This window comes from Scyliorhinus torazame, unplaced genomic scaffold, assembly GCF_047496885.1.
Source record: "Scyliorhinus torazame isolate Kashiwa2021f unplaced genomic scaffold, sScyTor2.1 scaffold_1669, whole genome shotgun sequence".
Classification (NCBI taxonomy): Eukaryota; Metazoa; Chordata; class Chondrichthyes; order Carcharhiniformes; family Scyliorhinidae; genus Scyliorhinus; species Scyliorhinus torazame.
In genome coordinates this window covers 8,789-34,564 of record NW_027309396.1, presented here as the reverse complement: position 1 = coordinate 34,564, position 25,776 = coordinate 8,789, and the positions used below count along the sequence as shown (strand labels likewise).

The following is a 25,776-nucleotide window of genomic DNA, read 5'->3' as shown; positions in this document are numbered from 1 at the left end:
GGTCAGTGCTGAGGGAGTGCCGCACTGTCGGAGGGTCAGTGCTGAGGGAGTGCCGCACTGTCGAAGGGTCAGTGCTGAGGGAGCGCCGCACTGTCGGAGGGTCAGTACTGAGGGAGCGCCGCACTGTCGGAGGGTCAGTACTGAGGGAGCGCCGCACTGTCGGAGGGTCAGTGCTGAGGGAGCGCCGCACTGTCGGAGGGTCAGTGCTGAGGGAGCGCAGCACTGTCGGAGAGTCAGTGCTGAGGGAGCGCTGGGACCCTGGAGCAGTGAAGCGACAGTGCTAACCACTGCTACCGTGCTGCCCATATCTGGGTCTATTTTTGATTGGCTATTGGAGGGATCTTGCTTTGCGCAAACTGGCAGTTCTGACATTACAACAGAAACTGTTTCATTGGGCGAGAGCTGCTTGGGATGTCTGGAGGCGGTGTGAGGGGCTGGCGAAATCACCTTTCCCTCTGACTGTTTCAGCAATGGCGAGAGTACATATGGCTTGGAAAAAGCAAACAACCTGCGAGTGGATTTGATGAAGTTGTACGAACGGATTGATCTGCTCAGGTAGGTGCCCGTCCCAACGTACGGACTGTCCTTCTGACCCCCAGCTGCTTTCACTCTGCTGCCTTTGGCATGTGTTGTGTGGGGGTGGGGAGAGGGCACGGGGGGCTGCGTGAGGGGCTTTGTAACAGACTCGAGAGGGGCTGAATGGGCCTCCTGTTCCTGTGTAACAGGCGCGAAAGGGGCTGAATGGGCCTCCTCCTGTCCCTGTGTAACAGGCTCGAGAGGGGCTGACTGGGGCCTCCTCCTGTTCCTGTGTAACAGGCTCGAGAGGGGCTGAATGGGCCTCCTCCTGTTCCTGTGCAACAGGCTCGAGGGGCTGAATGGGCCTCCTCCTGTTCCTGTGTAACAGGCTCGAGAGGGGCTGAATGGGCCTCCTCCTGTTCCTGTGTAACAGGCTCGAGAGGGGCTGAATGGGCCTCCTCCTGTTCCTGTGCAACAGGCTCGAGAGGGGCTGAATGGGCCTCCTCCTGTTCCTGTGTAACAGGCTCGAGAGGGGCTGAATGGGCCTCCTCCTGTTCCTGTGCAACAGGCTCGAGAGGGGCTGAATGGGCCTCCTCCTGTTCCTGTGCAACAGGCTCGAGAGGGGCTGAATGGGCCTCCTCCTGTTCCTGTGTAACAGGCTCGAGAGGGGCTGAATGGGCCTCCTCCTGTTCCTGTGTAACAGGCTCGAGAGGGGGTGAATGGGCCTCCTCCTGTTCCTGTGTAACAGGCTCGAGAGGGGCTGAATGGGCCTCCTCCTGTTCCTGTGCAACAGGCTCGAGAGGGGCTGAATGGGCCTCCTCCTGTTCCTGTGTAACAGGCTCGAGAGGGGCTGAATGGGCCTCCTCCTGTTCCTGTGCAACAGGCTCGAGAGGGGCTGAATGGGCCTCCTCCTGTTCCTGTGTAACAGGCTCGAGAGGGGCTGAATGGGCCTCCTCCTGTTCCTGTGTAACAGGCTCGAGAGGGGCTGAATGGGCCTCCTCCTGTTCCTGTGTAACAGGCTCGAGAGGGGCTGAATGGCCCTCCTCCTGTTCCTGTGCAACAGGCTCGAGAGGAGCTGAATGGGCCTCCTCCTGTTCCTGTGTAACCGGCTCGAGAGGGGCTGAATGGGCCTCCTCCTGTTCCTGTGCAACAGGCTCGAGAGGAGCTGAATGGGCCTTGGCCTCGATAAAAAGAATGGGGTGAAAAGCCGTTCCTGAACGCAGTCGAGCTGCCACACAGGACCCGGACCTGGTTGGGGAACAGCCAAGATCACTGCCCCCCCCATTCCGCACTCTGTGGAAATCCGAACGCTGCCAGGGAAGCTGGGAATGTGGGTACGAAGAAAAAAGGGTGGGGCGTGGGCTGGCGTTTCCAATGTGCCCCTTTTGTGGTGGCGGGAGGGGGGCAGACAGCCAATGCGGAGCTGTCCCCATGTGTCCCTCTTTCTATCCCTCTCTCTGTCCCTCTCTCCCTCCCTCCCTCTCTCCCTCTCTCCCTCCCTCCCTCCCTCCCTCCCTCCCTCTCTCCCTCCGTCCCTCTCTCTATCCCTCTCTCCTCCTCTTTCTCTCCCCTCTTTCTCTCCCTCTCTCTCTCCCTCCCTCCCCCTCTTTCTCTCCCTCTCTCTCTCTCGTCTGTCCCTCTCTCCCTCCTTCCCTCTCTCTCTCCCTCTATCTCTCTCCCGCTTGATCTCTCTTCCTCTCTATCTCTGTCTCCTTCCCTCTCTGTCCCCCTCTCTCTCTTTCCCCCTCTCCCTCCCTCCCTCTCTCTCTCTATCCCTCTCTCTCTCTCTCTATCCCTCTCTCTCTCTATCCCTCTCTCTCTCTCTCTGTCCCTCTCTTTCTCCCTCTAACCCCCTTTTTCTCTCCCTCCCTCCCCCTCTTTCTTTCTCTCTCTCTCTCTGACCCTCTCAAGGCGAACTTAATCCTCTCCAACTTTATGAACCCCGCCATGGCGTTACTCCAGGCCTCCAGGTTGGGGGGCTTCGCCTCCTTCCACATTAGCAAGACCCTTCGCCGGGCTACTAGGGACGCAAAGGCCAGAATGCCGGCCTCTTTCGCCTCCTGCACTCCCGGCTCGTCCACTACTCCAAATATTGCTAGCCCCCAGCTTGGCTTGACCCGGACTTTCACCACCTGAGATATTGCTCCCGCCACTCCTCTCCAGAACCCCTCCAGTGCCGGGCATGACCAAAACATATGGACATGGTTCGCCGGACTCCGTGAGCACCTTCCACATCTATCCTCTACTCCAAAGAACCTACTCAACCTCGCCCCCGTCAAGTGCGCTCTGTGGACCACATTAAATTGTATCAGGCTGAGCCTGGCACACGAGGAGGAGGAATTAACCCTAGCTAGGGCATCAGCCCACAGACCTTCCTCGATCTCCTCCCCCAGCTCCCCCTCCCATTTACCCTTCAACTCTTCTACCAGCGCTTCCCCCTCTTCTTTCAACTCCTGGTGTATTTCCGACACCTTGCCCTCCCTGACCCATACACCCGAGATCACCCTATCTTGAACTTCTTGTGCCGGGAGCAACGGGAATTCCCTCACCTGTCACCTCACAAAAGCCCTCACCTGCATATATCTAAAGGCATTTCCCGGGGGCTCTCTCCCTCTCTATCTCTCTCTGTCTCTCCCTTTCTCTCTGTCTCTCTCTCTCCCTCTGTCTCTCTCTCACCCTCCCTCTCTCTCTCTCCCTATCCCCCCTTTTTCTCTCCCTCTCTCTCCCTCCCTCCCCCTCTTTTTCTCTCTCTCTCTCTCTCTCTCTCTCTCCCTCCTTCCCTCTCTCCCTCTATCTCTCTCCCGCTTTATCTCTCTCCCTCTCTATCTCTTTCTCTGTCTCTCCCTGTTGCTCTGTCTCTCTCTCTCTCTCCCCTCTCTCGCTCCCTCTCTCTCTGTCTCTCTCTCTCTGCCCCCTGCAGTGACTCTGCCTTTTCTTCTGTTCCCACAGTAAGAAGATTGCCTCACTGGGAGTTACTGAGGATCCGCAGCCGCACCCAAAAACCCTCCAACTGCAGAAAATGATTCGATTATCAGCGACCCAGTTTCTGCAGGTCAGCAAACTGCCAGCAAGAGGTCACAGCCCTCGATAACTGCCCCTGCCCCGGCCCTCGGCCCCTGGCACCCTGCCCCCCGCCCCCGGCACCCTGCCCCACGGACCTCTGCACCCCGGCACCCTGCCCCCTGCCCCGCGGCCCCCTGCCCGCGGCCCCCTGCCCCGCGGCCCCCTGCCCCTTACCCTCTGCCCCCTTCACCCCGGCCCCCTGCACCCCCCGGCACCCTGCCCCCCGCCCCTGGCCCCCGGCCCCTGGCCCCCTGCCCCCCTGGCCCCCTGGCCCCCTGGCCCCTGCCCCCCTGGCACCCTGCCCTCCCGGCACCCTGCCCCCGGCACCCTGCCCCCCGGCACCCTGCCCCCCGGCACCCTGCCCCCCGGCACCCTGCCCCCCGGCACCCTGCCCCCCGGCACCCTGCCCCCCGGCACCCTGCCCCCCGGCACCTGCCCCCCGGCACCCTGCCCCCCGGCACCCTGCCCCCCGGCACCCTGCCCCCCGGCACCCTGCGCCCCGGCACCCTGCGCCCCGGCACCCTGCGCCCCGGCACCCTGCCCCCCGGCACCCCCCCTGCCCCCGGCACCCTGCCCCCCGGCACCCTGCCCCCCGGCACCCTGCCCCACGGACCTCTGCCCCACCAACCCCCTGGCCCCTGGCACCCTGCCCCCGGCACCCTTCCCCTGGCACCCTGCCCCCCTGCCCCCCGGCACCCTGCCCCCCCCTGCACCCTGCCCCCCGCCCCTGGCACCCTGCCCCTGGCACCCTGCCCCCGGCCCCTGGCACCCTGCCCCCCGCCCCTGGCACCCTGCCCCCCGCCCCTGGCACCCTGCCCCCCGCCCCTGGCACCCGGCCCCCCGGCACCCTGCCCCCGGCACCCTGCCCCCGGCACCCTGCCCCCCGGCACCCTGCCCCACGGACCTCTGCCCCCCCCAACCCCTGCCACCCGGCACCCTGCCTCACTCACGTCTCCCCTCCCCCTCTCTCGCACCCCTCCCCCTCTCTCGTGCCCCTCCCCCTCTCTCGCGCCCCCCCTCTCTCACACCCCCTCCCCCTCTCTCGCGCCCCCTCCCCCTCTCTCGCGCCCCCTCCCCCTCTCTCGCGCCCCCTCCCTCGCGCCCCCTCCCCCTCTCTCGCGCCCCCCTCCCTCTCTCTCGCGCCCCCTCCCCCTCTCTCGCGCCCCCTCCCCCTCTCTCGCGCCCCTCCCCCTCTCTCGCGCCCCCTCCCCCTCTCTCGCGCCCCCACCCCTCTCTCGCGCCCCCTCCCCCTCTCTCGTGCCCCCTCCCCCTCTCTCGCGCCCCCTCCCCCTCTCTCCCGCCCCTCCCCCTCTCTCCCGCCCCCTCCCCCTCTCTCGCAACCCCTCTCCCTCTCTCGCGCCCCCTCCCCCTCTCTCGCGCCCCCTCCCCCTCTCTCGCGCGCCCCTCCCCCTCTCTCGCGCCCCCTCCCCCTCTCTCGCGCCCCCTCCCCCTCTCTCGTGCCCCCTCCCCCTCTCTCCCGCCCCTCCCCCTCTCTCCCGCCCCCTCCCACTCTCTCGCAACCCCTCCCACTCTCTCGCAACCCCTCCCCCTCTCTCGCAACCCCGCCCCCTCTCTCGCAACCCCTCTCACTCTCTCGCACCCCCCTCCCCCTCTCTCGCGCCCCTCCCCCTCTCTCGCGCCCCTCCCCTCTCTCCCGCCCCTCCCCTCTCTCCCGCCCCTCCCCCTCTCTCCCGCCCCCTCCCCCTCTCTCCCGCCCCCTCCCCCTCTCTCCCGTCCCCTCCCCCTCTCTCCCGCCCCCTCCCCCTCTCTCGCACCCCCTCCCCCTCTCTCGCGCCCCCTCCCCCTCTCTCGCGCCCCCTCCCCCTCTCTCGCGCCCCCTCCCCCTCTCTCGCGCCCCCTCCCCTCTCTCGAGCCCCCTCCCCCTCTCTCCCGCCCCTCCCCCTCTCTCGAGCCCCCTCCCCCTCTCTCCCGCCCCTCCCCCTCTCTCCTGCCCCCTCCCCCTCTCTCGCGCCCCCTCCCCCTCTCTCGCGCCCCCTCCCCCTCTCTCGCACCCCCTCCCCCTCTCTCGCTCCCCCTCCCCCTCTCTCGCAACCCCTCTCCCTCTCTCGCGCCCCCTCCCCCTCTCTCGCGCCCCCTCCCCCTCTCTCGCGCCCCCTCCCCCTCTCTCGCGCCCCCTCCCCCTCTCTCCCGCCCCTCCCCCTCTCTCCCGCCCCCTCCCACTCTCTCGCAACCCCTCCCCCTCTCTCGCAACCCCGCCCCCCTCTCTCGCAACCCCTCCCCCCTCTCGCAACCCCTCCCCCCTCTCTCGCAACCCCTCCCCCCTCTCGCAACCCCGCCCCCCTCTCTCGCAACCCCTCCCCCCTCTCGCAACCCCTCCCCCCTCTCTCGCAATCCCTCCCCCTCTCTCTCGCAACCCCTCTCCCTCTCTCGCACCCCTCCCCCTCTTTCGTGCCCCCTCCCCCTCCCTCACGCCGCTCCCTCTCTCTGTCCTCTCACTCTTGCTCCCCCTCGCGCTCTCTCTCCCCTTCGCGCGCTCCCTGCCTAGCTCTCGCTCCACCACCCCTTTGCACCCATTTGCGCTCTCTGTCTCCCCTGCGCTCTCTGCCCTGCGCTCGCTTCCCTGCGCTCCCCGTCTTCCCTGCGCTCCCCGTCTTCCCTGCGCTCCCCGTCTCCCCTGCGCTCCCCGTCTCCCCCGCGCGCTCCCCGTCTCCCCCGCGCGCTCCCCGTCTCCCCCGCGCGCTCCCTGTCTCCCCCGCGCGCTCCCTGTCTCCCCCGCGCGCTCCCTGTCTCCCCCGCGCGCTCCCTGTCTCCCCCGCGCGCTCCCTGTCTCCCCCGCGCGCTCCTCGGCGCTCTCCCCGGCGCGCTCCCCGTATCCCCGCGCGCTCCCCGTCTCCCCCGCGCGCTCCCCGTCTCCCCCGCGCGCTCCACGTCTCCCCCGCGCGCTCCCCGTCTCCCCCGCGCACTCCCCGTCTCCCCGGCGCGCTCCCCGGCTCCCCCGCGCGCTCCCCGTCTCCCCCGCGCGCTCCCCGTCTCCCCCGCGCGCTCCCCGTCTCCCCCGCGCACTCCCCGTCTCCCCCGCGCACTCCCCGTCTCCCCCGCGCGCTCCCCGTCTCCCCGGCGCGCTCCCCGTATCCCCGCGCACTCCCCGTCTCCCCCGCGCGCTCCCCGTCTCCCCCGCGCGCTCCCCGTCTCCCCCGCGCGCTCCCCGTCTCCCCCGCGCGCTCCCCGTCTCCCCCGCGCGCTCCCCGTCTCCCCCGCGCGCTCCCTGTCTACCCCGCGCGCTCCCCGGCGCTCTCCCCGGCGCGCTCCCCGTATCCCCGCGCGCTCCCCGTCTCCCCCGCGCACTCCCCGTCTCCCCCGCGCACTCCCCGTCTCCCCCGCGCGCTCCCCGTCTCCCCCGCGCGCTCCCCGTCTCCCCCGCACGCGCCCTGCGCTCTCTGCCTGCAGTGTGTAACCTCCCCTGCTCTCTCTGCCTGCCCTGCGCTCTCTGCCTGCAGTGTGTAACCTCCCCTACGCTCTCTGTCTGCCCTGCGCTCTCTGCCTGCCCTGTGCTCTCTGCCTGCAGTATGTAACCTCCCCTGCTCTCTCTGTCTGCCCTGCGCTCTCTGCCTGCAGTGTGTAACCTCCCCTACGCTCTCTGTCTGCCCTGCTCTCTCTGCCTCCCCTGCGCTCTCTGCCTGCAGTGTGTAACCTCCCCTGCTCTCTCTGTCTGCCCTGCTCTCTCTGCCTCCCCTGCGCTCTCTGCCTGCAGTGTGTAACCTCCCCTGCTCTCTCTGTCTGCCCTGCTCTCTCTGCCTGCCCTGCGCTCTCTGCCTGCAGTGTGTAACCTCCCCTGCTCTCTCTGTCTGCCCTGCACTCTCTGCCTGCAGTGTGTAACCTCCCCTGCTCTCTCTGCCTGCCCTGCGCTCTCTGCCTGCAGTGTGTAACCTCCCCTGCTCTCTCTGTCTGCCCTGCGCTCTCTGCCTGCAGGGTGTAACGTCCCCTACGCTCTCTGTCTGCCCTGCGCTCTCTGTCTGCCCTGTGCTCTCTGCCTGCAGTGTGTAACCTCCCCTGCTCTCTCTGTCTGCCCTGCTCTCTCTGCCTCCCCTGCGCTCTCTGCCTGCAGTGTGTAACCTCCCCTGCTCTCTCAGTCTGCCCTGCGCTCTCTGTCTGCCCTGTGCTCTCTGCCTGCAGTGTGTAACCTCCCCTGCTCTCTCTGCCTGCCCTGCTCTCTCTGCCTGCCCTGCGCTCTCTGCCTGCAGTGTGTAACCTCCCCTGCTCTCTCTGCCTGCCCTGCTCTCTCTGTCTGCCCTGTGCTCTCTGCCTGCAGTGTGTAACCTCCCCTGCTCTCTCTGCCTGCCCTGCTCTCTCTGCCTGCTGTGTGTAACCTCCCCTGCTCTCTCTGCCTGCCCTGCTCCCTCTGTCTGCCCTGTGCTCTCTGTCTGCAGTGTGTAACCTCCCCTGCTCTCTCTGTCTGCCCTGCTCTCTCTGCCTGCAGTGTGTAACCTCCCCTGCTCTCTCTGCCTCCCCTCCGCTCTCTGCCTGCAGTGTGTAAGCTCCCCTGCTCTCTCTGCCTTCCCTGCGCTCTCTGCCTGCAGTGTGTATCCTCCTCTCTCTGCCTCCCCTGCGCTCTCTGCCTGCCCTGCTCTCTCTGCCTCCCCCGCCCTCTCTGCCTGCAGTGTGTAACCTCCCCTGCGTTCTCTGCCTCCCCTCCGCTCTCTGCCTGCCCTGCTCTCTCTGTCTGCCCTGCTCTCTTTGTCTGCAGTGTATAACCTCCCCTGCTCTCTCTGTCTGCCCTGCTCTCTCTGTCTGCCCTGCTCTCTCTGCCTACCCTGCGCTCTCTGCCTGCAGTGTGTAACCTCCCCTGCGCTCTCTGTCTGCCCTGCGCTCTCTGTCTGCAGTGTGTAACCTCCCCTACGCTCTCTGTCTGCCCTGCTCTCTCTGCCTCCCCTACGCTCTCTGTCTGCCCTGCTCTCTCTGCCTCCCCTGCGCTCTCTGCCTGCAGTGTGTAACCTCCCCTGCGCTCTCTGTCTGCCCTGCGCTCTCTGTCTGCAGTGTGTAACCTCCCCTACGCTCTCTGTCTGCCCTGCTCTCTCTGCCTCCCCTACGCTCTCTGTCTGCCCTGCTCTCTCTGCCTCCCCTACGCTCTCTGCCTGCAGTGTGTAACCTCCCCTGCTCTCTCTGTCTGCCCTGCGCTCTCTGCCTGCTGTGTGTAACCTCCCCTGCTCTCTCTGTCTACCCTGCGCTCTCTGCCTGCCCTGCGCTCTCTGCCTGCAGTGTGTAACCTCCCCTGCTCTCTCTGTCTGCCCTGCTCTCTCTGCCTCCCCTCCGCTCTCTGCCTGCAGTGTGTATCCTCCCCTGCTCTCTCTGCCTCCCCTGCGCTCTCTGCCTGCCCCGCTCTCTTTGTCTGCAGTGTATAACCTCCCCTGCGCTCTCTGCCTGCCCCGCTCTCTTTGTCTGCAGTGTATAACCTCCCCTGCTCTCTCTGTCTGCCCTGCTCTCTCTGCCTCCCCTCCGCTCTCTGCCTGCAGTGTGTAACCTCCCCTGCGTTCTCTGCCTCCCCTCCGCTCTCTGCCTGCCCTGCTCTCTCTGTCTGCCCTGCTCTCTTTGTCTGCAGTGTATAACCTCCCCTGCTCTCTCTGTCTGCCCTGCTCTCTCTGCCTGCCCTGCGCTCTCTGCCTGCAGTGTGTAACCTCCCCTGCTCTCTCTGCCTGCCCTGCGCTCTCTGCCTGCAGTGTGTAACCTCCCCTGCTCTCTCTGTCTGCCCTGCGCTCTCTGCCTGCAGTGTGTAACCTCCCCTGCTCTCTCTGCCTGCCCTGGGCTCTCTGCCTGCAGTGTGTAACCTCCCCTGCTCTCTCTGTCTGCCCTGCGCTCTCTGCCTGCAGGGTGTAACGTCCCCTACGCTCTCTGTCTGCCCTGCGCTCTCTGTCTGCCCTGCGCTCTCTGCCTGCTGTGTGTAACCTCCCCTGCTCTCTCTGCCTGCCCTGCTCTCTCTGCCTGCAGTGTGTAACCTCCCCTGCTCTCTCTGTCTGCCCTGCTCTCTCTGACTGCCCTGCTCTCTCTGCCTGCAGTGTGTAACCTCCCCTGCTCTCTCTGCCTGCCCTGCTCTCTCTGCCTCCCCTGCTCTCTCTGTCTGCCCTGCTCTCTCTGACTGCCCTGCGCTCTCTGCCTGCAGTGTGTAACCTCCCCTGCTCTCTCTGCCTGCCCTGCGCTTTCTGCCTGCAGTGTGTAACCTCCCCTGCTCTCTCTGTCTGCCCTTCGATCTCTGCCTGCAGTGTGTAACCTCCCCTGCTCTCTCTGCCTGCCCTGCGCTCTCTGCCTGCAGTGTGTAACCTCCCCTGCTCTCTCTGTCTGCCCTGCGCTCTCTGCCTGCAGGGTGTAACGTCCCCTACGCTCTCTGTCTGCCCTGCGCTCTCTGTCTGCCCTGCGCTCTCTGCCTGCTGTGTGTAACCTCCCCTGCTCTCTCTGCCTGCCCTGCTCTCTCTGCCTGCAGTGTGTAACCTCCCCTGCTCTCTCTGTCTGCCCTGCTCTCTCTGACTGCCCTGCTCTCTCTGCCTGCAGTGTGTAACCTCCCCTGCTCTCTCTGCCTGCCCTGCTCTCTCTGCCTCCCCTGCTCTCTCTGTCTGCCCTGCTCTCTCTGACTGCCCTGCGCTCTCTGCCTGCAGTGTGTAACCTCCCCTGCTCTCTCTGTCTGCCCTGTGCTCTCTGCCTGCAGTTTGTAACCTCCCCTGCTCTCTCTGCCTCCCATGCGCTCTCTGCCTGCCCTGCGCTCTCTGCCTGCCCTGCGCTCTCTGCCTGCAGTGTGTAACCTCCCCTGCTCTCTCTGTCTGCCCTGCTCTCTCTGCCTGCAGTGTGTAACCTCCCCTGCTCTCTCTGTCTGCCCTGCTCTCTCTGCCTGCAGTGTGTAACCTCCCCTGCTCTCTCTGTCTGCCCTGCTCTCTCTGCCTGCAGTGTGTATCCTCCCCTGCTCTCTCTGTCTGCCCTGCTCTCTCTGTCTACCCTGCTCTCTCTGCCTGCAGTGTGTAACCTCCCCTGCTCTCTCTGTCTGCCCTGTGCTCTCTGCCTGCAGTGTGTAACCTCCCCTGCTCTCTCTGTCTGCCCTGCTCTCTCTGCCTGCAGTGTGTAACCTCCCCTGCTCTCTCTGTCTGCCCTGCTCTCTCTGTCTACCCTGCTCTCTCTGTCTGCCCTGTGCTCTCTGCCTGCAGTGTGTAACCTCCCCTGCTCTCTCTGCCTGCCCTGCTCTCTCTGTCTGCCCTGCTCTCTCTGCCTGCAGTGTGTAACCTCCCCTGCTCTCTCTGCCTGCAGTGTGTAACCTCCCCTGCTCTCTCTGTCTGCCCTGTGCTCTCTGCCTGCAGTGTGTAACCTCCCCTGCTCTCTCTGTCTGCCCTGTGCTCTCTGCCTGCAGTGTGTAACCTCCCCTGCTCTCTCTGTCTGCAGTGTGTAACCTCCCCTGCTCTCTCTGTCTGCCCTGCTCTCTCTGTCTGCAGTGTGTAACCTCCCCTGCTCTCTCTGTCTGCCCTGCGCTCTCTGCCTGCAGTGTGTAACCTCCCCTGCTCTCTCTGAAACCTCCGTTCCACAGGAGAAGCTCCTGGGCCTGACCTCCCTCCCCACCCTGGAGAAGTTTGAAGAACTGAAGAGGAGACGGGCGCAGCGGGAAGCTGAACTCTGGATGGGGAACCAGGTTGGCACCTTGATCCCGAACACATCTATTCCCCCTCGGCTCCTCCACCCCACCTTCCCATTGAACCCCTGATAACCTTTCACCCCCCTCGTTAATCGCGAATCTGTCCACCTCGGCCCTAAAGACATTCCCAGATTCCGCTCCCCCGCCTTCTGAGGAAGAGAGTTCCAGAGCTTTCCGACCCTCTGAGAGAACGAATTTCTCCTCATTTCCGTCTGAAATGGGTGACCCCCCTTATTCATACACCTTCTGGCTGTGACTGCAGCTATCCAGCTCTGAAAACTAAACTAAAACACACCCTGCAGCAAACAGCCTAAAACGACAGTAAAAAGCTGACAGACAGCCCAGCTCCACCCACTCTCTGACATCACTGCAGTAATAAACACCCATTTCTTCAAGGAACTCTCACTACAGATACTTATATACACACCCATTTATAAACACCCATTTCTTAAAGGAACTCTCACTACAGATACTTTTATACACACCCATTTATAAACACCCATTTCTTAAAGGAACTCTCACTACAGATACTTATATACACACCCATTTATAAACACCCATTTCTTAAAGGTACTCTCACATGACACCTCTCCCCAAGAAAAAAAAAACCATCAACTTCAAGATGGTTTCATTTTTCACCTTTTCACTATCCTTTAAGATATGCACACAGTAAATATACTTTTTTGTTTCAAAAAACAACACACGTAAACAGGTATAATAATATCGTCCATTTTTCTTTCTTCCTCCAACTGAAATCCTTCTCGATTGACAGTCTCTTTGAACAAGAAGGTCTCTGCACGATCCGTCCATTTCTCTACGCCTCGGCATTTCTCTTTAAAGCCAGATACTTTAGTTCAATCTGATCACAGAGTCCCTTGTAATTCTCCAATACAGGAGCATTGGTTATCACCCCTCTCCCTCTCTCGCGCCCCCTCCCCCTCTCTCGCGCCCCCTCCCCCTCTCTCGCGCCCCCTCCCCCTCTCTCGTGCCCCCTCCCCCTCTCTCCCGCCCCTCCCCCTCTCTCCCGCCCCCTCCCACTCTCTCGCAACCCCTCCCACTCTCTCGCAACCCCTCCCACTCTCTCGCAACCCCTCCCCCTCTCTCGCAACCCCGCCCCCTCTCTCGCAACCCCTCTCACTCTCTCGCACCCCCCTCCCCCTCTCTCGCGCCCCTCCCCCTCTCTCCCGCCCCTCCCCCTCTCTCCCGCCCCTCCCCCTCTCTCCCGCCCCCTCCCCCTCTCTCCCGCCCCCTCCCCCTCTCTCCCGTCCCCTCCCCCTCTCTCCCGCCCCCTCCCCCTCTCTCGCGCCCCCTCCCCCTCTCTCGCGCCCCCTCCCCCTCTCTCGCGCCCCCTCCCCCTCTCTCGCGCCCCCTCCCCTCTCTCGAGCCCCCTCCCCCTCTCTCCCGCCCCTCCCCCTCTCTCCCGCCCCTCCCCCTCTCTCCCGCCCCCTCCCCCTCTCTCCCGCCCCCTCCCACTCTCTCGCAACCCCTCCCACTCTCTCGCAACCCCTCCCACTCTCTCGCAACCCCTCCCCCTCTCTCGCAACCCCGCCCCCTCTCTCGCAACCCCTCCCCCTCTCTCGCGCCCCCTCCCCCTCTCTCGCGCCCCCTCCCCCTCTCTCGCACCCCCTCCCCCTCTCTCGCGCCCCCTCCCCCTCTCTCCCGCCCCTCCCCCTCTCTCCCGCCCCCTCCCACTCTCTCGCAACCCCTCCCCCTCTCTCGCAACCCCGCCCCCCTCTCTCGCAACCCCTCCCCCCTCTCGCAACCCCTCCCCCTCTCTCGCAACCCCTCCCCCCTCTCTCGCAATCCCTCCCCCTCTCTCTCGCAACCCCTCTCCCTCTCTCGCACCCCTCCCCCTCTTTCGTGCCCCCTCCCCCTCCCTCACGCCGCTCCCTCTCTCTGTCCTCTCACTCTTGCTCCCCCTCGCGCTCTCCCTCGCGCTCTCTCTCCCCTTCGCGCGCTCCCTGCCTAGCTCTCGCTCCACCACCCCTTTGCACCCATTTGCGCTCTCTGTCTCCCCTGCGCTCTCTGCCCTGCGCTCGCTTCCCTGCGCTCCCCGTCTTCCCTGCGCTCCCCGTCTCCCCCACGCGCTCCCCGTCTCCCCCGCGCGCTCCCTGTCTCCCCCGCGCGCTCCCTGTCTCCCCCGCGCGCTCCCTGTCTCCCCCGCGCGCTCCCTGTCTCCCCCGCGCGCTCCCTGTCTCCCCCGCGCGCTCCCTGTCTCCCCCGCGCGCTCCCTGGCGCTCTCCCCGGCGCGCTCCCCGTATCCCCGCGCGCTCCCCGTCTCCCCCGCGCACTCCCCGTCTCCCCGGCGCGCTCCCCGTCTCCCCCGCGCGCTCCCCGTCTCCCCCGCGCGCTCCCCGTCTCCCCCGCGCGCTCCCCGTCTCCCCCGCGCGCTCCCCGTCTCCCCCGCGCACTCCCCGTCTCCCCCGCACGCTCCCCGTCTCCCCCGCGCGCTCCCCGTCTCCCCGGCGCGCTCCCCGTATCCCCGCGCACTCCCCGTCTCCCCCGCGCGCTCCCCGTCTCCCCCGCGCGCTCCCCGTCTCCCCCGCGCACTCCCCGTCTCCCCCGCGCGCTCCCCGTCTCCCCCGCGCGCTCCCCGTCTCCCCCGCGCGCTCCCTGTCTCCCCGGCGCGCTCCCCGTATCCCGGCGCGCTCCCCGTATCCCGGCGCGCTCCCCGTATCCCCGCGCGCTCCCCGTCTCCCCCGCGCACTCCCCGTCTCCCCCGCGCACTCCCCGTCTCCCCCGCGCGCTCCCCGTCTCCCCCGCGCGCTCCCCGTCTCCCCCGCGCGCGCCCTGCGCTCTCTGCCTGCAGTGTGTAACCTCCCCTGCTCTCTCTGCCTGCCCTGCGCTCTCTGTCTGCCCTGTGCTCTCTGCCTGCAGTATGTAACCTCCCGTGCTCTCTCTGTCTGCCCTGCGCTCTCTGCCTGCAGTGTGTAACCTCCCCTACGCTCTCTGTCTGCCCTGCTCTCTCTGCCTCCCCTGCGCTCTCTGCCTGCAGTGTGTAACCTCCCCTGCTCTCTCTGTCTGCCCTGCGCTCTCTGTCTGCCCTGTGCTCTCTGCCTGCAGTGTGTAACCTCCCCTGCTCTCTCTGCCTGCCCTGCTCTCTCTGCCTGCCCTGCGCTCTCTGCCTGCAGTGTGTAACCTCCCCTGCTCTCTCTGCCTGCCCTGCTCTCTCTGTCTGCCCTGTGCTCTCTGCCTGCAGTGTGTAACCTCCCCTGCTCTCTCTGTCTGCCCTGCTCTCTCTGCCTGCCCTGCTCTCTCTGTCTGCCCTGTGCTCTCTGTCTGCAGTGTGTAACCTCCCCTGCTCTCTCTGCCTGCCCTGCTCTCTCTGCCTGCAGTGTGTAACCTCCCCTGCTCTCTCTGCCTGCCCTGCTCCCTCTGTCTGTCCTGTGCTCTCTGTCTGCAGTGTGTAACCTCCCCTGCTCTCTCTGTCTGCCCTGCTCTCTCTGCCTGCAGTGTGTAACCTCCCCTGCTCTCTCTGCCTCCCCTCCGCTCTCTGCCTGCAGTGTGTAACCTCCCCTGCTCTCTCTGCCTCCCCTGCGCTCTCTGCCTGCAGTGTGTATCCTCCTCTCTCTGCCTCCCCTGCGCTCTCTGCCTGCCCTGCTCTCTCTGCCTGCCCTGCTCTCTCTGCCTCCCCCGCCCTCTCTGCCTGCAGTGTGTAACCTCCCCTGCGTTCTCTGCCTCCCCTCCGCTCTCTGCCTGCCCTGCTCTCTCTGTCTGCCCTGCTCTCTTTGTCTGCAGTGTATAACCTCCCCTGCTCTCACTGTCTGCCCTGCTCTCTCTGTCTGCCCTGCTCTCTCTGCCTACCATGCGCTCTCTGCCTGCAGTGTGTAACCTCCCCTGCGCTCTCTGTCTGCAGTGTGTAACCTCCCCTACGCTCTCTGTCTGCCCTGCTCTCTCTGCCTCCCCTACGCTCTCTGTCTGCCCTGCTCTCTCTGCCTCCCCTCGCTCTCTGCCTGCAGTGTGTAACCTCCCCTGCGCTCTCTGTCTGCCCTGCGCTCTCTGTCTGCAGTGTGTAACCTCCCCTACGCTCTCTGTCTGCCCTGCTCTCTCTGCCTCCCCTACGCTCTCTGTCTGCCCTGCTCTCTCTGCCTCCCCTACGCTCTCTGCCTGCAGTGTGTAACCTCCCCTGCTCTCTCTGTCTGCCCTGCGCTCTCTGCCTGCTGTGTGTAACCTCCCCTGCTCTCTCTGTCTACCCTGCGCTCTCTGCCTGCCCTGCGCTCTCTGCCTGCAGTGTGTAACCTCCCCTGCTCTCTCTGTCTGCCCTGCTCTCTCTGCCTCCCCTCCGCTCTCTGCCTGCAGTGTGTATCCTCCCCTGCTCTCTCTGCCTCCCCTGCGCTCTCTGCCTGCCCCGCTCTCTTTGTCTGCAGTGTATAACCTCCCCTGCTCTCTCTGCCTGCCCTGCGCTCTCTTTGTCTGCAGTGTATAACCTCCCCTGCTCTCTCTGTCTGCCCTGCTCTCTCTGCCTCCCCTCCGCTCTCTGCCTGCAGTGTGTAACCTCCCCTGCGTTCTCTGCCTCCCCTCCGCTCTCTGCCTGCCCTGCTCTCTCTGTCTGCCCTGCGCTCTCTTTGTCTGCAGTGTATAACCTCCCCTGCTCTCTCTGTCTGCCCTGCTCTCTCTGCCTCCCCTCCGCTCTCTGCCTGCAGTGTGTAACCTCCCCTGCTCTCTCTGCCTGCCCTGCGCTCTCTGCCTGCAGTGTGTAACCTCCCCTGCTCTCTCTGTCTGCCCTGCGCTCTCTGCCTGCAGTGTGTAACCTCCCCTGCTCTCTCTGCCTGCCCTGCGCTCTCTGCCTGCAGTGTGTAACCTCCCCTGCTCTCTCTGTCTGCCCTGCGCTCTCTGCCTGCAGGGTGTAACGTCCCCTACGCTCTCTGTCTGCCCTGCGCTCTCTGTCTGCCCTGCGCTCTCTGCCTGCTGTGTGTAACCTCCCCTGCTCTCTCTGCCTGCCCTGCTCTCTCTGCCTGCAGTGTGTAACCTCCCCTGCTCTCTCTGTCTGCCCTGCTCTCTCTGACTGCCCTGCTCTCTCTGCCTGCAGTGTGTAACCTCCCCTGCTCTCTCTGCCTGCCCTGCTCTCTCTGCCTCCCATGCGCTCTCTGCCTGCCCTGCGCTCTCTGCCTGCCCTGCGCTCTCTGCCTGCAGTGTGTAACCTCCCCTGCTCTCTCTGTCTGCCCTGTGCTCTCTGCCTGCAGTGTGTAACCTCCCCTGCTCTCTCTGTCTGCCCTGCTCTCTCTGCCTGCAGTGTGTAACCTCCCCTGCTCTCTCTGTCTGCCCTGCTCTCTCTGCCTGCAGTGTGTAACCTCCCCTGCTCTCTCTGTCTGCCCTGCTCTCTCTGCCTGCAGTGTGTATCCTCCCCTGCTCTCTCTGTCTGCCCTGCTCTCTCTGTCTACCCTGCTCTCTCTGCCTGCAGTGTGTAACCTCCCCTGCTCTCTCTGTCTGCCCTGTGCTCTCTGCCTGCAGTGTGTAACCTCCCCTGCTCTCTCTGTCTGCCCTGCTCTCTCTGCCTGCAGTGTGTAACCTCCCCTGCTCTCTCTGTCTGCCCTGCTCTCTCTGTCTACCCTGCTCTCTCTGTCTGCCCTGTGCTCTCTGCCTGCAGTGTGTAACCTCCCCTGCTCTCTCTGCCTGCCCTGCTCTCTCTGTCTGCCCTGCTCTCTCTGCCTGCAGTGTGTAACCTCCCCTGCTCTCTCTGCCTGCAGTGTGTAACCTCCCCTGCTCTCTCTGTCTGCCCTGTGCTCTCTGCCTGCAGTGTGTAACCTCCCCTGGTCTCTCTGTCTGCCCTGTGCTCTCTGCCTGCAGTGTGTAACCTCCCCTGCTCTCTCTGTCTGCAGTGTGTAACCTCCCCTGCTCTCTCTGTCTGCCCTGCTCTCTCTGTCTGCAGTGTGTAACCTCCCCTGCTCTCTCTGTCTGCCCTGCGCTCTCTGCCTGCAGTGTGTAACCTCCCCTGCTCTCTCTGAAACCTCCGTTCCACAGGAGAAGCTCCTGGGCCTGACCTCCCTCCCCACCCTGGAGAAGTTTGAAGAACTGAAGAGGAGACGGGCGCAGCGGGAAGCTGAACTCTGGATGGGGAACCAGGTTGGCACCTTGATCCCGAACACATCTATTCCCCCTCGGCTCCTCCACCCCACCTTCCCATTGAACCCCTGATAACCTTTCACCCCCCTCGTTAATCGCGAATCTGTCCACCTCGGCCCTAAAGACATTCCCAGATTCCGCTCCCCCGCCTTCTGAGGAAGAGAGTTCCAGAGCTTTCCGACCCTCTGAGAGAACGAATTTCTCCTCATTTCCGTCTGAAATGGGTGACCCCCCTTATTCATACACCTTCTGGCTGTGACTGCAGCTATCCAGCTCTGAAAACTAAACTAAAACACACCCTGCAGCAAACAGCCTAAAACGACAGTAAAAAGCTGACAGACAGCCCAGCTCCACCCACTCTCTGACATCACTGCAGTAATAAACACCCATTTCTTCAAGGAACTCTCACTACAGATACTTATATACACACCCATTTATAAACACCCATTTCTTAAAGGAACTCTCACTACAGATACTTATATACACACCCATTTATAAACACCCATTTCTTAAAGGTACTCTCACATGACACCTCTCCCCAAGAAAAAAAAAACCATCAACTTCAAGATGGTTTCATTTTTCACCTTTTCACTATCCTTTAAGAAATGCACACAGTAAATATACTTTTTTGTTTCAAAAAACAACACACGTAAACAGGTATAATAATATCGTCCATTTTTCTTTCTTCCTCCAACTGAAATCCTTCTCAATTGACAGTCTCTTTGAACAAGAAGGTCTCTGCACGATCCGTCCATTTCTCTACGCCTCGGCATTTCTCTTTAAAGCCAGATACTTTAGTTCAATCTGATCACAGAGTCCCTTGTAATTCTCCAATACAGGAGCATTGGTTATCACAGCTTTCAGGCAGTCAAATGCCTGTTGAAAGTCCGCTGTCCACTGAAATTTTCAACGTTTCTTCAGCAAGATCATCTGTGGAGTAATCACACTACAAAACGTTTGCACAAATGTTCCATCCACTCATGCCAAGAAATCGCATTATTTCCCTTTGTCTCCAGGGTATTGAAAACTCCTCAATAACTGTTGGTTTCACATCCCGTGTGACCATTCGACCCTGTCCGATTGTATGGCCAAGGAAAGTGACTTGGGCTTTTCCAAATTCACTTTTAGCTCGGTTTACCACCAAACCCGCCTCCTGAAGTCGATCGAATTACTCCATCAGATGTTTTCAATGTTCTGTCCATGTCTGGCTGAAAATGACCAGATCGCCGATGTATACCGCACAATTAGGTAATCCTGAAACAACTTTGTTAGTTAACCGTTGAAATGTGGCTGGGGCGTTTTTCATGACAAATGGCATAACTTTGAATTGGTATATACCATCTGGAGTCACAAAAGCTGAAATCTCCTTCGCCCTTTCGGATAAAGGTACCTGCTAGTAACCTTTAAGTAAATCCAGTTTGGAAATAAAAACTGATTGTCCCACATTCTCAATGCAATCCTCCAAACGTGGGTTAGGATAAGAGTCCATTCTTGTAACTGCATTAACCTTTCTATAGTCCACACACAACCGTGGGGTACGGTCTGGTTTAGGTACCATCACTATGGGTGAGCTCCATTGGCTGCAACCCACTTCAATTATGCAATTTTTAAGCATATTCTCAATCTCTCTGTTAACCTGTGCCAATTTTAAAGGGTTAAATCTGTATGAATGTTGTTTGATTGGAACAGCATTTCCCACATCTACATCATGTAGAGCCATTTTAGTACTTCCCAACTTATCTCTACAAACTTGCCCATGTGATATCAATAACTCTTTCAGGTCAGTTTGTTTTTCCTCTGGAAGGTAACTCAACAATTTATCCCAATTTTTAAGAACATCCTCATTTTCCAATTTAATTTGAGGTATGTCAAATTCACAGTCATCTGGATTTGGTTTGTCACTTTGAGTTAGAATCATTAAAACCTCCTTTTTCTCTCCTTCCCTTTCAAAGTACCTTTTAAGCATATTCACATGACACACTCGGTGAGTCTTTATGTTTTTACCACATAATTCACCTCACTTAATTTCCTTTCAATCTGATACGGTCCACGAAACCTAGCTTTTAAAGGTTCACCTACCACTGGTAACAACACTAAAACTTTATCTCCACTGGCAAAACTACGAACTTTGGATTTCTTGTCCGCTTAATCAATTTAAGTGGTCCTCTTACCTCATGACCAAAAATTAGTTCAAAAGGACTAAATTTGGTTGATTCATTAGGTGCATCCCTAATTGCAAACAGTACGAATGGAATTCCTTTATCCCAATCCTCTGGATAATCTTGACAATAAGCCCTCAACATTGTCTTTAATGTCTGATGCCACCGTTCTAACGCTCCCTGCGATTCTGGATGGTACACAGTTGATTTAAATTGTTTTATTCCTAAGCTATCCATAACTTCTTTGAACAACCTTGAGGTAAAATTTGATCCTTGATCCGATTGTATTTCTGTGAGTAGTCCATAACTCGTAAAGAATTTATGTAACTCCTCCACAATCCTTTTAGCTGTAATATTACGCACTGGAATGGCCTCTGGAAACCTAGTGTAGACACCCATTATAGTCAAAAGATATTGATTCCCACTTTTGTTTTAGGAAGCGGTCCTACGCAATCAATTAGGACCCTTGTAAAAGGCTCCTCAAATGCTGGAATGGGTACTAAGGGCGCTGGTTTTATCACTGCTCGAGGTTTCCCTATCACTTGACATGTATGACATGATTGACAAAGTTTAACTACATCTTTATGTAGTCCAGGCCAATAAAAATGTTTTTGTATTTTAGCTTGAGTTTTCCTTATTCTCAAATGACCTCCCACTGGTACCTCATGTGCAACTCGCAACACCTCCTTTCTATACCCTACCGGCAATACTACTTGATGAACTTCTGCCCACTTTTCATCCGCCTGCATATGTACAGGTCTCCATTTTCTCATCAAGACATCACTTTTACGGTAATAACACTCTGGTATACACTCAGATTCCTCTTCCGTGTATGCTTTCTGATACATCCGTTTTATTTCTATATCTCTTTGTTGTAACTCCGCCAATTTTCGTGAACTAAAAATATCCGCCTCATCCTACACCTGTTCTTGTTCTTTTTCAACCATCTGATCAAAAATCGTTTCTGATAATTGCACTTCAACTTCATCTTCACTCTTTGATTTCTCATCTTGTCTTAACCTGTGACTTTGCGACCTTGTTACTACACAATCCAGACAAATCCCAGGATATTCGTCCTTCAACACTTCAGTTGTCTGATTTTCCACTGGCTTATCAGTAGGCATCACTCCCACCTGTGATCCAGCTATATCATCACCCAACATAAACTGTATTCCTGGACAAGATAGTTTATCTATTACTCCTACTACCACTTCACCATTCTTCACTGGACTTTCCAACTTTACTTTATATAATGGAACGCTACTCCTCTCACCCTGAATTCCACACATTACCCCTTTTTCTGGCAATATTATTCCCAAACTACATAACTCCTCATCTCTTACCATTAAAGATTGACTAACTCCTGTATCTCTTAAAATTGTGACTTCTTTACCTGCTCCTCCTGATACACATGAGTAAACTTTACCCACACAAGTAAATTCTTTAAAGAGATCTGGCACCTTCTTATCAATCACCTCTTGATCAGGCTATGCAATCTTTTGCACCTCCTTCGCTTCACTTGGGCTTTCCTTTACCACTTTAACAAACCCCACTGTCTTAACCTGTTTTACCACATCAGCCTTCCCAGCGCTTTTCTTCAACCACCAACACTGTGACTTTACATGGCCTCGTTTATTACAGTGAAAGCATTTGAAATTTGTCATTTCTTTTCCACCCTCCTGGGTTTCTTTTTCAATCTGAGATACACTCTCCTTATTATCTCCCATCAGATCACCTTTACCTTTACCACTTGAGTATTTCTCATGTCCCCAGTTTCTATCCCTCACCGGCTGAAACTGATGTCAGAAACCAAGCTTTGATTTATGAACTAATTCATAATCATCTGCCATTTCCGCTGCTAATCTCGCAGTTTTAACCCTCTGCTCTTCCACATGAGTTCTCACTACGTCAAGAATTGAACTTGTAAACTCCTCCAAAAGTATAATTTCTCTGAGAGCTTCATACGTTTGATCTATTTTCAAAGCCCTTATCCACCTATCAAAATTTCTCTGTTTGATCCTTTCAAACTCCATGTCTGTTTGACCAAATTCTTTCCTTCAATTTCTAAACCTTTGTCTGTAGGCTTCAGGCACTAGTTCATAAGCACCTAAGATGGATTTTTTCACCTCCTCATACGTCTCAGATACCTCCTCCGGTAGTGATGCAAACACTTCACTAGCTCTACCTACCAGCTTTGTTTGAATCAGTAATACCCACATGTCTTGTGGCCATTTCATTTGTTTAGCCACCTTCTCAAATGAAATGAAAAAGGCTTCTACCTCCTTCTCATCAAACCTTGGCAGTGCTTGGACATATTTAAATATATCCCCACCAAACCTTCGACTTTGACGCTCTTTCTCACTACCTTCATCACTATCATCCAACTGTACGTTTCCCTTTACGTCTGCCAATTTTAACTGACTGTCATGTTTCATGGCCATTTTCTGAAGTTCAAAATCTCTCTATCTTTTTCCCTGATCTGTATCTCCCTTTCTCTTTCTTTTTGGTCTGCTAGGGCTATTCTTTCTGTTTTCCTTTCTTCTCTCTCTTTTTCCCCTCTCTCTCTTTCGTATTCAAGCTGCTTTAATTCTTTCTCATGTTCCATTTGTTTAATTTGTAACTGAATTTTTGCCATTTTCAATGAGTCAAACTCTATCTCAGGCAACTTTAAAAACTTCAGAGCCTCTGAAAGAACCATTGTCCACAACACACTCCCCACTTTAACTAAAATACCACACCTGAAAAGCACCCACAATATGCTCATCCTCACTGTCTTTAAGTTCACTAAGCCAATCCAATAGATCGACTTTTATCCCCCCCGAGCCCCCAATTTGTTATAGGCCAGGGTTTGGAGAACCCCAAAGTGTATCATTGAGTTCACCTGACCCACAACTTATGATATATTGTGGTACGGGGAGCACACGGCCCACTCTACAGGTGTGGGACAGCAGAAATGGAATAAAGCAAAACAATGTTTATTCTATGAACTCAAGTTTTAAAACATACAGTGAATATCTTAGCAACCATCAATTCAAATACAACCCCCAAAGAATACAACACTAAATAATTCTTACTTTTCTTTTAACATCCATAAGACTTAAAACAAAACCTTTCAACAGAAGCTCATCAGGTTAAAGTCACCTGCTGTTATTAGTTTTAAATCACCAGGATCGATTTACAGTCTTTAGATTACAGACAGAGATTCATACACCTTCTGGCTGTGACTGCAGCTATCCAGCTCTGAAAATGAAACTAAAACATACCCTGCAGCAAACAGCCTAAAACGAAAGTAAGAAACTAACAGACAGCCCAGCTCCACCCACTCTCTGACATCACTGCAGTAATAAGCTCTCGGCTATTTACCAATGTTGCTGTTTGTGGGATCTTCCTGTGCTCAAATTGGCATTCCCCTACATTAGAACCGTTGCTTCATTACAAAAACAACATTTATAAATCTCCCTCCTCGCCTCCCTGACATGTTGGAAGCTTATTTTTTGTTTCCTTTTGTACCTTCAGGTTCGGGATCGGGCGCCCTCGCCGCAGGCCCTGCCTCGAGCGGAGGCCGTTATCCGTGACAGCGGCTGGCTGGCCTCCTCCTGCTCGTTCGCTGAGCAGCTGGACGACCCACTGCTGGAGCAGATTGCCAACATCCAGTCCTTCCTCGCCCAGGCGCGGGAGGCTGGGAGGGTCAGCGAGGCCCGCACCCTGCAGGAGAACCTGCGGCAGCTGGAGGCGGAGTGGGACGCGCGGGAGAAGCAGAAAGCGGAGAGCGGGCCCCCCGGGGCCGGGTCCGAGCCCGACCCTCGGCCGGGCCCCACCGTCAACGGTGCTGCGAGCTCAGCCTCGGGGCTCAACCCCTTTGAGGGCCGAGGTGAGGAAGTCAATCCTTTCCTGGAGGGCGGGGAGGAGGAGGGAGGGGGCCTCGAGGGCCATGCCTCCACCAATCCCTTCGAGGAGGACCGGCCGCCCTCTGAAGGACTCAACCCCTTCGAGTGTGAGGAGGAGGAGGAGCAGGAGGAGGAGGAGATCGAGGAAGAGTTGCTGCAGCAACAGATCGACAACATCAAGGCCTATGTCTTTGACGCCAAGCAGGCCGGACGGATGGACGAAGTGGCCAGCCTGCTGGACAATCTTGCCGAGCTGAGGCGGGCCTTGGAGGCCACAAGGGCCAGGCATCAAGCACTTTAACCCCCCCCCAATCGATCAAACTATACACCATTCAAACCCCCGCCCCCCCCGACAGAATTCTCCTCACACTGAAGGGCAGCTGGGCTTATTGACTGCCAGAGGCAGCACAAGCAGGAATCGTACTTCCACCTCGCTCACTGACCAACAGAATGATATGTGACCAGGAGTGGGTGACCCTCAAAACGAGGGTGCGGCGGTCTCACTCTTTCTCTCTCCCCCTTTTGCTCCGACTCGCTTTCTCTCTCCTATCTCTCTCAATCTTTCTCTCCATCTCTTTTGCTCTGACTCTCTTTCGCTCGGGCTCTCTTTCTCTCTCCCTTTTGCTCTCTCTTTCGCTCTCTCTTTCACTCCCTCTCTCCTTCACTCTCACTCTTTCGCTCTCTCTCTTTCACTCTCTCTTTCTCTGTCTCTTTCGCTCTCTTTCACTCTTTTTCGCTCTCTTTCGCCCTCTCGCTCTTTCACCCTCTCTCGCTCTTTCGCCCTCTCTCGCTCTTTCGCCCTCTCTCGCTCTTTCGCTCTCTCTCTTTCGCTCTCTCTCTTTCGCTTTCTCTTTCACTCCCTCTCTTTCGCTCCCTCTCTTTCGCTCCCTCTCTTTCGCTCCCTCTCTTTGCTCTCTTTCTCTGTCTCTTTTGCTCTCTCTCTCTCTCTGTCTCTTTCTCTCTCTCTCTCTGTCTCTCTCCCCCAGGTGTTGGCCTGGGTGAGGTAATGTCATGGTGCAGGGAGAGGGGGTGGGGAGTTGAGTGCCTCATTCACCCACTCGAGTCTTTTTGGAACCTGTCCCTCTGTGCTGGACATTATTTTTGTCAAATCCTGTTGACAGGAACATAATCTCTCAGTGCGACACTATTGTGAAAGGTAACGGGCAAGGTTTATACTACGGCACAGAGACCTTGCAGCACCTTCTAAGAAACACACTAATACCCCCCTCCCTCCAGACTCGGCCATCCTCTGACTTTTACCCCCCCATCCAGAAATACTCGTAGCGCTGTCTCACTTTGACTGTCTGTCTGACTCCCTGTCTCTCTGTCCGACTCTCTCTGTCTGTCCCATTCTCTCTGCCTGTCTGACTCTGACTGTCTGACACTCTCTCTCTGTCTGTCCGACTCTCTCTCTCTGTCTGTCCGACTCTCTCTCTCTGTCTGTCCGGCTCTCTCTCTCTGTCTGTCCGACTCTCTCTGTCTGTCTGACTCTCTCTGTCCGACTCTCTCTCTCTGTCTGTCTGACTCTCTCTGTCTGTCTGACTCTCTCTGTCTGTCTGACTCTCTCTGTCTGTCTGACTCTCTCTGTCTGTCTGACTCTCTCTTTCTGTCTGACTCTCTCTGTCTGTGTCTGACTCTCTCTGTCTGCCTGACTCTCTGTCTGTCTGACTCTCTCTGTCTGTCTGACTCTCTCTGTCTGTCTGACTCTCTCTGTCTGTCTGACTCTCTCTGTCCGACTCTCTCTCTCTGTCTGTCCGACTCTCTCTGTCTGTCTGACTCTCTCTGTCCGACTCTCTCTCTCTGTCTGTCTGACTCTCTCTTTCTGTCTGACTCTCTCTGTCTGCCTGACTCTCTCTGTCTGCCTGACTCTCTGTCAGTCTGACTCTCTCTGTCTGTGTCTGACTCTCTGTCTGACTCTTTCTGTGTGTCTCTCTCCCCATCTCTCTCTCTGTCCCCATGTGTGTGTGTGTCTCTCTCTGCCCTCATCTCTCTCTCTCTCTGTCCCCGTCTCTCTCTCTCTCTCTCTCTGTCCCAATCTCTCTCTCTCTCTCTTTCTCTCTCTGGCCCAGTCTCTGTCTCTGCCGTCTCTTTGTCCCCCTCACACTCTTATACGTGTGTGTGAGAGGGAGAGTGTGTGTTGTGTGAGTGCCTCTGTCTGTCTCGCTCGCTCTCTTTTTCAGCTTCCATGTTGGATGTTCCACATTCTCGGTGCCAATACTGCTCTGCACATCCCCTCGGGACCAACACTGGGACCGAACCTGTTGTTCGCAGTCGGTGGCGGGGGGCGGGGGGGGGGGGCGAGGTGGTGGGTGCGGTTTTACATGCCAAAGGTGCTATGGCAATGATCTGCAAGCAGTGACTGCCAGGGAGGCAGACTTGTATATACAATAACTGTGTAAAATGTACTGACTCACTAATCACCATCACAATTACGTTCTCGCAATTAAAACCCAACTGCAAGTGT

General features: G+C 58.5%; 1 protein-coding gene across 1 annotated transcript; it reads left to right on the top strand.

Annotated features, from left to right (window-relative positions):
* The first annotated feature begins 461 nt into the window (after positions 1-461).
* On the top strand, positions 462-25,776 carry LOC140407620 (rabenosyn-5-like). The gene is made up of 5 exons (XM_072494966.1): positions 462-555; positions 3,466-3,568; positions 11,099-11,200; positions 17,165-17,266; positions 22,942-25,776. Exons 1-5 carry the CDS (start codon positions 524-526, stop codon positions 23,611-23,613), a joined length of 1,011 nt encoding a protein of 336 aa, XP_072351067.1. The 5' UTR covers positions 462-523; the 3' UTR covers positions 23,614-25,776.